This window comes from Puntigrus tetrazona, chromosome 17, assembly GCF_018831695.1.
Source record: "Puntigrus tetrazona isolate hp1 chromosome 17, ASM1883169v1, whole genome shotgun sequence".
Lineage (NCBI taxonomy): Eukaryota > Metazoa > Chordata > Actinopteri > Cypriniformes > Cyprinidae > Puntigrus > Puntigrus tetrazona.
Window position 1 is genome coordinate 16,987,357 of NC_056715.1, and position 12,185 is coordinate 16,999,541.

Below are 12,185 nucleotides of genomic sequence, written 5' to 3' on the forward strand. Positions count from 1 at the left end.
CAATTTAATGTATCCTTTATTACATTTTTATTTTTTTTCAAACAAACAAAACATTTCAAATGAATCATCTCTCAATCACCCAAAGCAGAACAGAAGAGAAAGGTATATGGCCTGACTTTGGTCTTAAAAGAAGAAACCTTGTTGAGAGAAAAGATGACGAAAACATTGATGTCACAGATACAGTAAATTGGTGTTTGTGATATATTACAATTTTTGCCGTATAGACTACAAAACACAACTTTTTAATGTGTTTCACTCGCTTTAAAGAAGCAAATAAAATCTAAGTGGGATCGAGATGAATCGTTCGGGCGGTGCTGATGTTTAGAGAATATTCTTCTGTTCTCAGGCAGAAATCACTCTCACTGCTCAGCGTCTCTGCTCAAGGGGATTTTTTTTGCATAATCTTTGGTTTGTAAATGATATATTTTTATTCACAAATCAACATGGTCTAACACAGTTTTATTGTTAACAGAAAAAATATGGCAGTGCTGTACCACAGTAGAAGCGAACAAATGTTTTTCTTTCTTTATAGAGAATAACATCAATAACACAAACTAAGTTATTTAAGTGTTTATTGTAGTCAAGTTGTATGTACGAATAAAAAATTACTTCTTTTCAGAAAATTAATACAGCAGTATTTGAAGGAAAAGACAATAGAGTGCAGAGTGATGACAATTAATGTGTGTGTGTGTGTGTGTGAGAGAGAGAGAGAGAGAGAGAGAGAGAGAGAGAGAGAGAGAGAGAGAGAGAGAGAGAGAGAGAGAGAGCATGGGTGTGTAGAAAGTACGAATGAAGTTTCGTGTAGAGTTCATCTCTAACCCTGATCTTCAGGAGACAGGTGTGTTTGATCACTCGACAGGAAACGACCACGAACGCTTCCGCCCAGTTACTATGACAACAGCGTGTTTCCTGCGGTTTCCGAGCGACAAACATATACAAACAGCATGGATTCCTCTACACCCGCGCTTCTGAAGCTCAGAGTCGAAAACAGAAAGAGAAACGTGTTCGTGACGCAGCTCGAGGAGCACAGGTAACGTTTCCGCTGTTCACGAGCGCTTTACTCTCACTGACGTCACTGATGCTTGCGCTTCTCCGCTGACAGAGAACAGATCGACGAGCAGACCAAACACATCCCTGTCATCACAGAGGTGAGTGTGTGTGTGTGTGTGTGTGTGCAGCTGAGTCCTCAGCCATCTCCAGGAATCGGCTAGAAACACACGCCTTCAGTCTTTTTTTGACCTTTGATCCCCTAACTCTACCACTCTCTATTCTAACTCGATTTTATCAGTTTTTATATATGCTTCACTTTTTCGAATAAGTGCCAATTTTTTTTTTTGATGTGCACCTGTCTAAACCTCGCTGTCCAAGCCTCGTCTTTAGTGATGCCTTCTGGTGTGTAAGTGAGTGTCATGTGACCAGTCCTCCAGCGGGGTCCTGCTGACCGGCGTCCAGACGCTGCAGAGCACACTGGTCCTGCAGAAGAGGGGCGAGGTGGAGGCTCTGGAGGAGCAGCTGAAGGAGACACGGCAGGAGGTGCAGGAGAACATGAGAGTCCTCCAGAGGAGACGAGCCCAGCTCCAGCAGAGACAGAGCGAGGTGACCGCTCTTACACCACACACACTGACCTCATTCACTAATCTGCTACGGACAACTCCCTTAAAAGGTTAACAATTACAAATTGGGTTACATCTTAATATTCTCACACACACCCTGAAAACAGATTTCATTGATTTCTTTCATTAAACGCATTGACCGCTCTGTGATACGAGACACCAGTGTTTTAGTTTTAGGTGCATAACCTCATCTGCGTTTCCATGCATATTCTTATCCATGTTTAATCTCTTTGACATTATTGAAATATATAAACTATAAATACTGTTAGTAACATACACATTACGCATGTTTTATAATAAATATATCTAGCTGTCCATAAAAACAGTTTGAAATAGTTGAAATATTTAGAATAGATCAATAGAATTGATCTCATTTGTTTCCACCAGCCAGACAGTATTTGAATTTATGCAGTTTTGCTGAAATGGTGAACCTCTTTTTGCTATTTTAGTGGAATATAGTTAACCGTCTGATCATTTCATCACTGACAAAGTGTTTTAAGTGTTTACCGTTATATAGATACTGTGGTATTTTTTATAATGTTGTGGTCGATGCCTTCACACAACATACACCTCTGTGTTTAGATACAGAATAGCACACATGCTTATTAATTCCATAACTGTTTCACTTCCTATTTTGATTAATGTACATGCTTTACTTTTGAAGACTCCCCCCAAGCCATTGTTAAATGTCAGTGTTTCCTGACAAAGATTTGATTTAACAAACAGAATCGTAGTCACTAAACTATTTCTGATTTTATATCTCTTAATATTCTCAGAATGATCTTAAAGTCTGTGGTGGCTGTGCTTTAAATTTAAATGATTAAAGTCTGTTTTCTGCAGTAGTTCAGGGTTATTTGGACAATTCTCACTAGTGTTCAACAGTTCCCATCATTCACTCAGTTCTTCTCTGATGAAGTGCTTTCTGTCTGCAGTCATAATCAAAGACCGTTTATGAACTAAATCAGCTTCCATGTTCATTCTAGACGTCTGACACTCATTCCACTGAACTACACTGAAATACAAACCAGAGAATACAAACTATGAAAGAAGGAATGAAACATTGCAATGATTGTTTTTTCACTGCAGCCTACAGAAGAATTAACTCCTATAATAATATCTTCACATTATTTTGTAAGACCCATGTATATATTACAGTATTTAGGAGCTCAATAGACATAAAATTTGTGAATCACTGAAGTCACTTTCATGATCCCTCAACAATGAGTGATGTCTAAAATGCTTTCTCACGCAGACGAAACAAAGGGCAGCAAAGTTTGAGAAGTTTGTGGAGGAGAACGAGGTAAAGCGCCGGCGTGCACTGAAGAAGTTCCAGATAGAGAGACAGCAGAAAGAAGTGAAGCAAAAGGAGAAAGAAGAGCTCTCCATACAACTCCAGGACTTACAGGCCAGGTAACTTCCTCATACTCCTGCTGCTGTGAGAACACAATGAAATCCACACTTAAACCAAAGGTATTCCTAATTAATTAATTAATTCCTAAGTAATCCTGTTATATCCAGTTATTGTTCAGCTGTGCATTACTCTACTCAACAGGCGGCTGTATTTACAAGAACGAGTGAACAAATACAAGAAATATGAGGAGTTTCTGCTGAAGACTCTGGACTTACTCCCAGACAGTAAGAGCATCTAAACACAGAGACTATTCAGGCTCTTCTCTGGAGTCTCAGTGTCTTGTGTGTGTTGTAGAGTATCTGGGCTTCGGGACAGACCTGGTGACGCCGATCATCAGACGCTACGAGACACTGAGCTTCAGCCGGCAGGACCTCCTGGAGAAGTTATCCCAGCTGATGGAGAAGATGAAGACCAGTCAGAGCCACCTGGAGGCCAGCAGACAGCAGCATAGCACCTTCAGACTGGTGGGTGATGCATGACCAGAACACACAGAGACCTGAACACAGACACCAGAAGACAGAGAGACCAGAACACAGAGAGACCAGAACACAGAGACCTGAACACAGAGACACGAACACAGAGAGACCAAAAGACAGAGAGACCAGAACACAGAGACCTGAACACACAGAGACAAGAATACAATAGATAAGAACACAATAGATAAGAACACAGGGACCAGAGCACACACAGATGATCAGACTGAAGCGTGACAAATTTTTGTTGTTGGAGCAGATGATGAACCAGGAACTGTCAGAGCGGCAGACACAGCTGGATCAACTGAAGGAGAAGAACAAACAGCTGGAGATGACCCTCCACCTGCACCTGGGCCAGTCCAGAGACCAGGTGTGCTGCAAACTCTCACCTGAGTGTGTTTCTTCATTAGGGCACAATATCTGTTCACAGAGGTGCTGAGAAAAATCATTAAAGGGGAAGTATTAAACTCAGAGTAAAGGGGCGGGGCTGAGCTTGATGCTATGTTGATGTCAGCGTTTCATGTCAGTAATAGAAATATTGCAGACTGAATATTATTCTGCCATATTGAAATAGAGGTTTAAAAATGTTAATTGCCAGATTCAAATAAAGTGTCACTAATTAAAGAAGTATATGTTCACCCTTATACTCTTACAGCAAAAATTAAGATTACGAGTTATGAGCTACAGGGCTTAAAGTTCTCCGGCATGTGACTACACAGAAAAAGACAGTCTACAGATATTTTATAAAGAAAATAAAAAGCAAGCAGTAACTTTGACATAGTATCCTTTCAAATGTTAAAATTGCCAGTCATTGTGTTTTTTGTGTGCAGCACTTTGTTCCATTTTGTTGCCTGAAAAAGACAGAAGATCAAACTAATTCATTAAGGTGTTTTAACATGTGTCATCATTCTGCATTACTATTAGAGTCTGAATCATTGAACTAGCAGCGAATCAAAGTCTTCAGCGGCTCATGATCCAGAGGTGTGTTTGGCAGGTGGAGGAGCTCGGGAGCATCTTGATCGCGGTGAAGAGCCTCGCGGAGCAGTGTCACCTGAGTCACTACGGAGCGCTGGACCTTATGGACACACGCACCATGATGGACATGATCAAGGTGATCGATCCGAGCCGTCCTGCAGCACGTGACCATAAACTCAGTCAACAACACACTTTTCTGTCTTTAAAGGAATTCATCACAGAGAAAGCGGACCTGGAGAGGAGAGCCATGAGACTGATGGACAGCAGTGCTGCGACGGTGAAGAGAAGCACACCGAAGAAGAAGACGCTCCAGACACACACCTCCAGAGCCTCCAACTGACCCACGCCTGCATCACACACACATTCAGCTCATTACATCTGACCACACACACACACACACACACCAAACACTGTTCAAATGTTTTTATTCTTCAACATGAAAAATAACTGTTTTATCAGTAACTCTGTGAAATTATTTCAAGCATGATGATTTAATAAAGTTTCAGTGGAATCACTCTGAAGCTCATTTCTACAACTTTACAAGTTAAATCCATCCAGAGAAGAATCTAGAGGACGTGAGAGAGAGTAAATGCTTTGGGTGAAATCCCAAGTAAAAAACATTGACAGATTAACACGAAACAAGTCATTAAAATGAAGGGAGATGAACGCACAGATTTCCTATGAAGGTTTTTTTTTTCCACTTTAGAACTTATGTATGCAACAGTTCTTTAGCTCATAAATAATCAGGTCTGTGCTGGCAGTCATTTACAGATGAACCCCGTGTGCTGATGATTGAAACCACTTTAGAAGAGTGTCATTAGATCCACAGAGAGGTCATGAACCTGGAGACAGCAGCAGAGTCACAGGGCTTTAAGCGTGGCCAGAGCCGAGTCAGCCGAGGCGGGCGGCAGCTGAAGTTTACCCATCTGTGTGGGGTATCTGGTCTTCATCTGGGCGGTGAACACGGGCTGAGACAGGAGATGCTTCAGCTGCTTCTTCAGGCTCCGGACGAGCCTCTGCTGCTCGAGGTCCTCCTCCTGGCTCTTACTGCCTCCTGAAACACAGAAGAGAGCACATGAGATCCAGCTCGGAGCCGAGGAAGAACAGCAGCCGAGCTCGTACCCATCAGCAGCTCATCATCCACGTCCAGCTCCAGCGCCTCGGACGCCTGCCGGACCCACGAGTTGTGCTGCTTCTCACGGCCGTGGAAGTACTCCATCTTCTCGATCTTCCTGGCCAGAGTCACACGCTCCTGCAGGCCACAGAAATTACCGATTAACATCACAGAGAAGGAGACATTATGAGTGCCTTATATCTGAAGAAGCAGCAGAAGATGAACGAAGACCCAAGGATGTGCTCTGATAAATCATTAAGACTTAACACCAGAAATGTTAGCCGTTGATTTCATGGTGAGTTTTGTAAATGAAAGGGGTTTAATGGAGCTCACCGTTAGACATTTAGCAGATGCAGATTGAAAACATTCAGTCGACAAAAGAGCAAGTGATATAACAAGCTACAACGGGTTAGCTAAAGAAGCAAGGACTTATAATAATAATACGTAAAAATAAAACAAGACAGAATACAAAAATAATAGAGCTGGAGCTTTTTATCGTTGAGTGTGAATGTAAACATTACAATGTTTTATGTCATTTAATAGATTTATATTCCAGCAGTGTGCAGTGACTGATGACAGATGTGAGTAAAAACATGTTCATATCATGGCTGGTTTTCTGCAATGTTGAAAGTTAAAATAGTATTTTAAATTGTCGTTTAAGTTCATTTCAGATAAAATCTTTTCCCGGTATAATCAAGGTCCTGAGGAGAGCCTAACCAGCGCTGAATAGAATTGAGCGTATCGCAGGGACTGAGTGATTCTAGAGTGATTCACAGCTCTGTTCTCTAACTCTTCAGACGCTGGAGCTCTGGGCTGGAGAAGCTCCGGTGTGATCAGCTTTGGCTCATACCTGGATGGCGTTCATGCAGTGGTTCTGGACGGGGAACAGGGGCAGGTCCTCGCTCTTCCCCAGGGTCCTGCAGATCTTTCTGAAGTGGAGCAGGTCCTCGGGGCCAATCAGCAGCAGACTCAGGCCGTCTCTGGCGGCGCGGGCCGTACGTCCGCTGCGGTGAACGTATGTCTCAGACGTACGAGGAACCTGGAGGAAGACACACAGAGCTGCTGAGAGATACATTCAGGCACTTAGCAGACGCTTCTTCTACAAAGACACAAAAGAGGACAACAGAAGCATCCAAAACCAAAGAAAAGAGGAATGATATGAAGGTGCTGTGACAACACAGTAAACACACCAAGCAAGAGTTTTTATATATATAATACGTATTTATATACACATCTATCCAGTTTCTCACACACACACAAAGATTTATTCACGTTTTAATGCCTTGTCAGCATCAAGGCTATTTTATGCCAATATCTGAGTAAATTACATAATTAACAAAAGATTGCAAGAAACATTTCAGGTGTACACTAGACAATTTATTTTAATAAATTAAGGTGATTCATTTATACGAGTCTGTTAAACAACTCAGAATAAAACTATTGTCTACAAAGAAAACTAAGAATATGGTAAGAATATGGAAAGATAGTGTTTGTTAGCAGTTAGAAAAAGTGCAATTCCTAAAAGAAAATAAATAAAATTTATAGAAAGAAAACAAATTGAACTAGAATAGTGGATTGAGCTGGGCAGGAGGGAACAGGTGCGTGGACAGGTGCGTGGACAGGTGCGTGGAGAGGTGCGTGGACAGGTGCGTGGACAGGTGCGTGGAGAGGTGCGTGGACAGGTGCGTGGACAGGTGCGTGGACAGGTGCGTGGACAGGTGCGTGGACAGGGTGCGTGGAGAGGTGTGCGTGGAGAGGTGCGTGGAGAGGTGCGTGTACCTGATAGTGAATGACGTGCTGGACGCCGGGGATGTCCAGGCCTCGAGCAGCTACGTCTGTGGTCAGCAGCACACAGCTGAGAGGACACACAAACAGCATCAGATGTGGACTTCACACTGACCCACCAACACCTGCCTCTCAGAGTCATAACCGTTATATTTAGAAAGAATATTTTACAACAGAATATTTTTATGTATACAGTTGAGAACAAATGGAAATGCACTATTTCGTTGTGGATCATTATATTTCCATTTTTAATACACTTTAAAAAGTTGATTCAGTTGTTAAAGTTTTGTTAATTCATTCCAGTAGACACATTTTTTGATGATAAATTTGGTTTTAGTCATAAAAAAAAAAACAGAACAAAACTGAATTTATCAATTTAGGGAACAATTTTCAATTCTCAATCCAAGCATATCTTTTTTACACTTACTTCTTAAAAAAACACCTTATATCATCATTTTGAAGTATTTTCAGCAGCTAAAAAGGTTTCCAGCCATTTATCTCTCTCTTCCTCTGTAGTGTGTCAGTAGAAAATATCAGCTGACATTTCCAAGCATTTATATGGCCATTAAAGGAAGTATCATCACTGTTCCTGCTGAGGTCACGGTACGACAGCAAAGGTCCTGGATTATCACGCAGGACGGAGAGTATAGTTCATATTCATATCAGCCTAGAAAAGCTTTTCATCTTCTGTTGGGCTTAATACACAATGTAACTACAGAAGAGTCAAGTTTTAAGTAAGAAAAATATCTAAAGTCTCTGGTCATTTTTGAGCGTGATGCTAACGGTCTAATCAGATTCAATGAGCTACGCTAAGCTACAGCTAAAAGTGCTCCTCCAGACCCAGAGATCAGAGATTTAAATAAAGATATTCACAACAAATGTTGATTTAGTATAGATACACACTTTTTTGACAGCATGCTCATTTCACAGCGCTGCAGCTGTGCAGACGTTCTCCGCTCATCTCCTCACCTGTCCTTCTCGGCGAAGCGCTCCAGGTTCTTCAGACGCTGCTTCTGGTGCATGTTAGCGTGCAGCGTCAGAGGAGCACAGTCCAGGATCAGCAGCAGAGCGCTCAGACGCTTGATGCAGTCGATGCTGTTGGCGAACACCATGGTTCGGCCAGGGTACTGCAGCAGGAAGTAGTACAGGAACAGGTCCTTGTCCTCTTTGGTGCAGCTGATGCGCGTCTCGCTCAGAGTCTCCACCGTGGCCTGTTTGCGCGTCAGGTCGATGACTTTGGGCTTGTCTTTGATGCCCACCTTCTCCATCAGGATCTGCAGTCTGCTGCGCTGCTCGCTCCTCTTCTTCTTCTTCTGCTGGAGACGCATGGGCAGACCGTGCTCCAGCGTCAGCGTGGCCGAGAACACAAAGGTCTGCCTGCTGGGGTTAAACTGGGATGTGCTGAGCATCTCCAGCAGGTTCTCCAGCTCCGCGAAGTGGCCCTTCTCCACCATACGATCAGCCTCGTCGATCACCAGACACCTGAGCACATCACAAAACGTCTTTCACATTATCACAGAAACACTGGGGTGAACGTTTAGATCTAGGATATAAACACAGAAACACTTTAAATTATTGGAGCCACTCAAAACCAGTGTAAACGCAGTAACCCGCTTTCTTTTATCAGAGTAATGTCAGTAAACTCGTCAGAACAGGTAGGTTTTTTTGTCCTCTGATTTCATGCAGCTATTGTTTATTTAATATTTATTAAAGAGTGCACGTGTATACGTGACAGGAACACATAGTTAGTGCAGATTTAAGCACATCTAGACAGAGCAGACGTCCTTTACTACAGAAAGAAGGAAATATAGGCTGTCACAGAAAACACTAAAAATGTAGAAGTGGTTCAGTCACAATGCTGTATAACTGCATCAGAGGACAATATACAAGCTGTAAGTTTCCCGCTGACATTTTTCAAGCTTTATTTAACATCATGATGGAATTCATTTGATGTCACTACAGGAAAATAACCTGATTTATGAATGAAGTCATGTAATCGCAGCTTGCTTTTATGGTCAGGTAACTGAAGTGCATGTAAACAGGGAAAGCTGTTTTTTGCTCATTGCTCTGTTAGTTTTGATTGCTTTAGTTGCCTCTGCTAAAGACTGTGTATAAATGTGTGTCCTCTGAAACGGAGCGGATCAGTGACGTACCGCAGCTGCCGCAGGTTCTGTAGGTGCGGGTGCTTTTCTCGGATCATCTCCCACAGACGCCCCGGTGTCCCGATCACGATCTCCGGCCGCCGCATCAGAACCCGCTGCTGCTTCTGAGGAGCCATTCCTCCGACCACCACCGCCGTCCGGACCCCTGAGGACCACACGAGCAGGACATGAGCGCCTCTCTGGATTGATTCCTTCTGACTGCAGTGTTTACATGAACGCTAGATAAAGTGATCGGGTTGATCTTCACGTCTTCAAATCAGAATTCATATCTTTGAGTTTCACACGGTTTGCACACAATAACCACTTTCCTACACGTTTTCTGTATTTAAAACAGATATACACACACACACATCCATTTCTGTTCTTTACTCTCATCCAGAAATGACATCCAATCACAAAACATCACTGTCCTGGAAAGGATGGTGTTACTGACTGACCGGTGAAGCGGGCCACGGCGTCGATGTGGTGTTTGACCTGAACGGCCAGCTCTCTGGTGGGAGTGAGGACCAGGCCGAGCAGCGGCTGCTGGGTGTTTGCCTGTGTTTGAGGGGCTGCGACTTTCCCCTCCTCCTCCTCTTTCTCCTCCTCCTCTTTCTCTTTCTCCTCCTCCTCCTCCTCCTCTCCTCTTTCTCCTCCTCCTCCTCTCTTTCTCCTCCTCTTTCTCCTCCTCCTCTTTCTCTTTCTCCTCCTCCTCCTCTTTCTCCTCCTCCTCAGCAGACTCTCCTCCGTTCTCCTCTCCGTCTCTCAGGTACAGACTCTCCACTCTCTGCTCCGTGTCTTCGGCTCGGCTCGTCTGATCAGACGCTGACGTTCTCCTCCACTCCAGGATGCTGTGGATCATGGGAATCCCGAAACACAGTGTCTTCCCGCTGCCTGCAGAACAGAAACAGCCCGAGAATCACGACTGATCTCTCAGAAACAGATAATAAACCTGCACGATCACAACATTTAACTTAACAATAGTGAATAACAAACACGATTAATGCAGTAGAATTTACTACTTAAAACAAATCTTTCAGCTGATGTATGGTTTGTTAGGAGAGGTTTGGCCAACATTAGTTATTTTTATGGCAGCAAATTTACAAAATAATTTACTCAATCAATTGATTTTTAGCATGAAAGAAAAATCACTCATTTTGAGAAGGATATTAAGACATCTTTGGCACTATCTGGTTTACAGGCCAGTTAAAATTTTTAATTGTTCCCATTAATGCAAAACAAGCTGCATATAGTGCAAGTCAACAGATTTAACTAACAGAGCGACTAATCTCTGTAAAAATAATGCTGCTGACCTTATTTTTGACTTAAGAAGAACTATTGTTAGTTGCTGAAAACATATTGGCCATCCATGTATACATCTATGAGGTTTAATAACAGCTCTCTTCTTCACTCATATATCTGGTGGATTCTCTCACCGGTCTCGGCCGCTCCCAGGATGTCCAGGCGGTCTCTGATGGCCGGGGGCAGCACCAGGGCCTGGATCGGGGTCGGTGCTGAGAAGCCCAGCGAGCTCAGAGCAGTCAACACCGGCGCTGGGACGAACAGATCCTTCCAGGCCGAGACGTCTGAGCTCTCAGCCTCCGCCGGACGGCTCCAGCTCTTCTTCTGAGACGGAGCAGGCACGGATGCTTCTACGAGCCCTTGCTTCTTCTTCTTCCGCGGCTTCTTCTTCTTCTTCTTCTTGGAGGGTGTGGGTTGTGTGTCTGGAGTCACGTCAGGACTCTCCTCTTCTGAATCCTGCTCTTCTTCCAGCGTCTCCTCCAGATCAGCCTCGTCCTGGGGTTCCTCGTCTGCTTCCAGTTTCTTCTGTTTCTTCTTCTTCTTTCTATCTGTTTTGTCTTCGTCGTCTTCCTCTTCGGCTCTCCTCTTCTTCTTCTTGGCTGTGCCGCTGAGGGTGAGGGCCTTCTCCGGCTTCACCAGCGAGTAATCGGTCAGCTCCTCGAAGCAGACCAGCCCGTCCAGACCATCCTCAGAGAACAGGCTGGGGTCCACATTCACCGGCTTCCACTGGCCCTTCACCATCACCCCTCTCCTCTTGGACGAGATCAAGCGGGGCTTCTTCACCTTCACCTTCATCTGAAGACAGACAGAACAGAAACTGAGACGCGGTCACTTCACATCTATGACACATTTGAAGATTGAGATATACATCTGAAAGCCGAATACGCTCTGCGTGGATTTATGGTTTGTCAGGACAGGACAATATGTGCTGAGATACTAGAAAAAACCCTTCAAATTGTCCAAATGAAGTTCTTAGCAAATCAAAAATAAAGCATGTATATATTTTTGAAAAATAGCGTCATAAAACGTGTCTTGACCCAAACCCACATTGTAGTCGTCTGCTACAAGTATGTGCTGCTGTAATTAACGTGTTATAAAGCCTGTAGATGTCTGTATGCATTTCTTAATGATTGTTGTTCATCACTGCAACAGAAGAGGTGCCACAGATACAAAAAGCATTTCCGAAATTACAATAAACCATATTAACTGGTCATACAGACACAATAACACCATTGTCTCATAAAATACACACTATATTTATTACCAGCAGTAGTTTTGATATGTCAGCATAAAGACAATTCCGAAAATAACATGCTATTACTATAACTGTATGCGAAAACAAGGTAATATCAGTGTGTTTATGGCAGTGCG

General features: G+C 43.3%; 2 protein-coding genes across 3 annotated transcripts in view; one reads left to right on the forward strand and one right to left on the reverse strand.

The window, feature by feature from the left end:
• The first annotated feature begins 794 nt into the window (after positions 1-794).
• On the forward strand, positions 795-5,115 carry si:ch1073-416d2.4 (coiled-coil domain-containing protein 42 homolog). 2 transcript variants are annotated; one of them, XM_043262642.1, is made up of 9 exons: positions 795-1,030; positions 1,103-1,148; positions 1,420-1,596; positions 2,866-3,023; positions 3,166-3,248; positions 3,319-3,488; positions 3,757-3,867; positions 4,492-4,608; positions 4,681-5,115. In XM_043262642.1, exons 1-9 carry the CDS (start codon positions 945-947, stop codon positions 4,810-4,812), a joined length of 1,080 nt encoding a protein of 359 aa, XP_043118577.1. In that variant the 5' UTR covers positions 795-944; the 3' UTR covers positions 4,813-5,115. The 2 variants fall into 2 exon arrangements, with proteins under 2 accessions (XP_043118577.1, XP_043118575.1); XM_043262640.1 differs by having other exon boundaries at positions 4,492-5,115.
• ddx24 (DEAD (Asp-Glu-Ala-Asp) box helicase 24) overlaps positions 4,881-12,185 on the reverse strand; it is a 7,614-nt gene continuing 309 nt past the window's right edge. The window contains 9 exon segments of the mRNA XM_043262637.1: positions 4,881-5,526; positions 5,595-5,724; positions 6,437-6,625; positions 7,366-7,441; positions 8,341-8,853; positions 9,525-9,678; positions 9,971-10,173; positions 10,175-10,406; positions 10,949-11,609. Coding sequence (XP_043118572.1) covers positions 5,333-5,526; positions 5,595-5,724; positions 6,437-6,625; positions 7,366-7,441; positions 8,341-8,853; positions 9,525-9,678; positions 9,971-10,173; positions 10,175-10,406; positions 10,949-11,609 — 2,352 coding nt within the window. The 3' untranslated portion in view covers positions 4,881-5,332.

What these genes read in the sequence shown, in the direction of transcription:
- si:ch1073-416d2.4 (XM_043262640.1), top strand. Translation starts at nt 945, where the DNA reads ATGGATTCCTCTACACCCGCGCTTCTGAAGCTCAGAGTCGAAAACAGA. An exon ending in CTCCAGGACTTACAGGCCAG is followed by an intron (nt 3,024 to 3,165) that starts GTAACTTCCTCA and finishes TCTACTCAACAG; the next exon opens with GCGGCTGTATTTACAAGAAC. An exon ending in TCTGGACTTACTCCCAGACA is followed by an intron (nt 3,249 to 3,318) that starts GTAAGAGCATCT and finishes TGTGTGTTGTAG; the next exon opens with AGTATCTGGGCTTCGGGACA.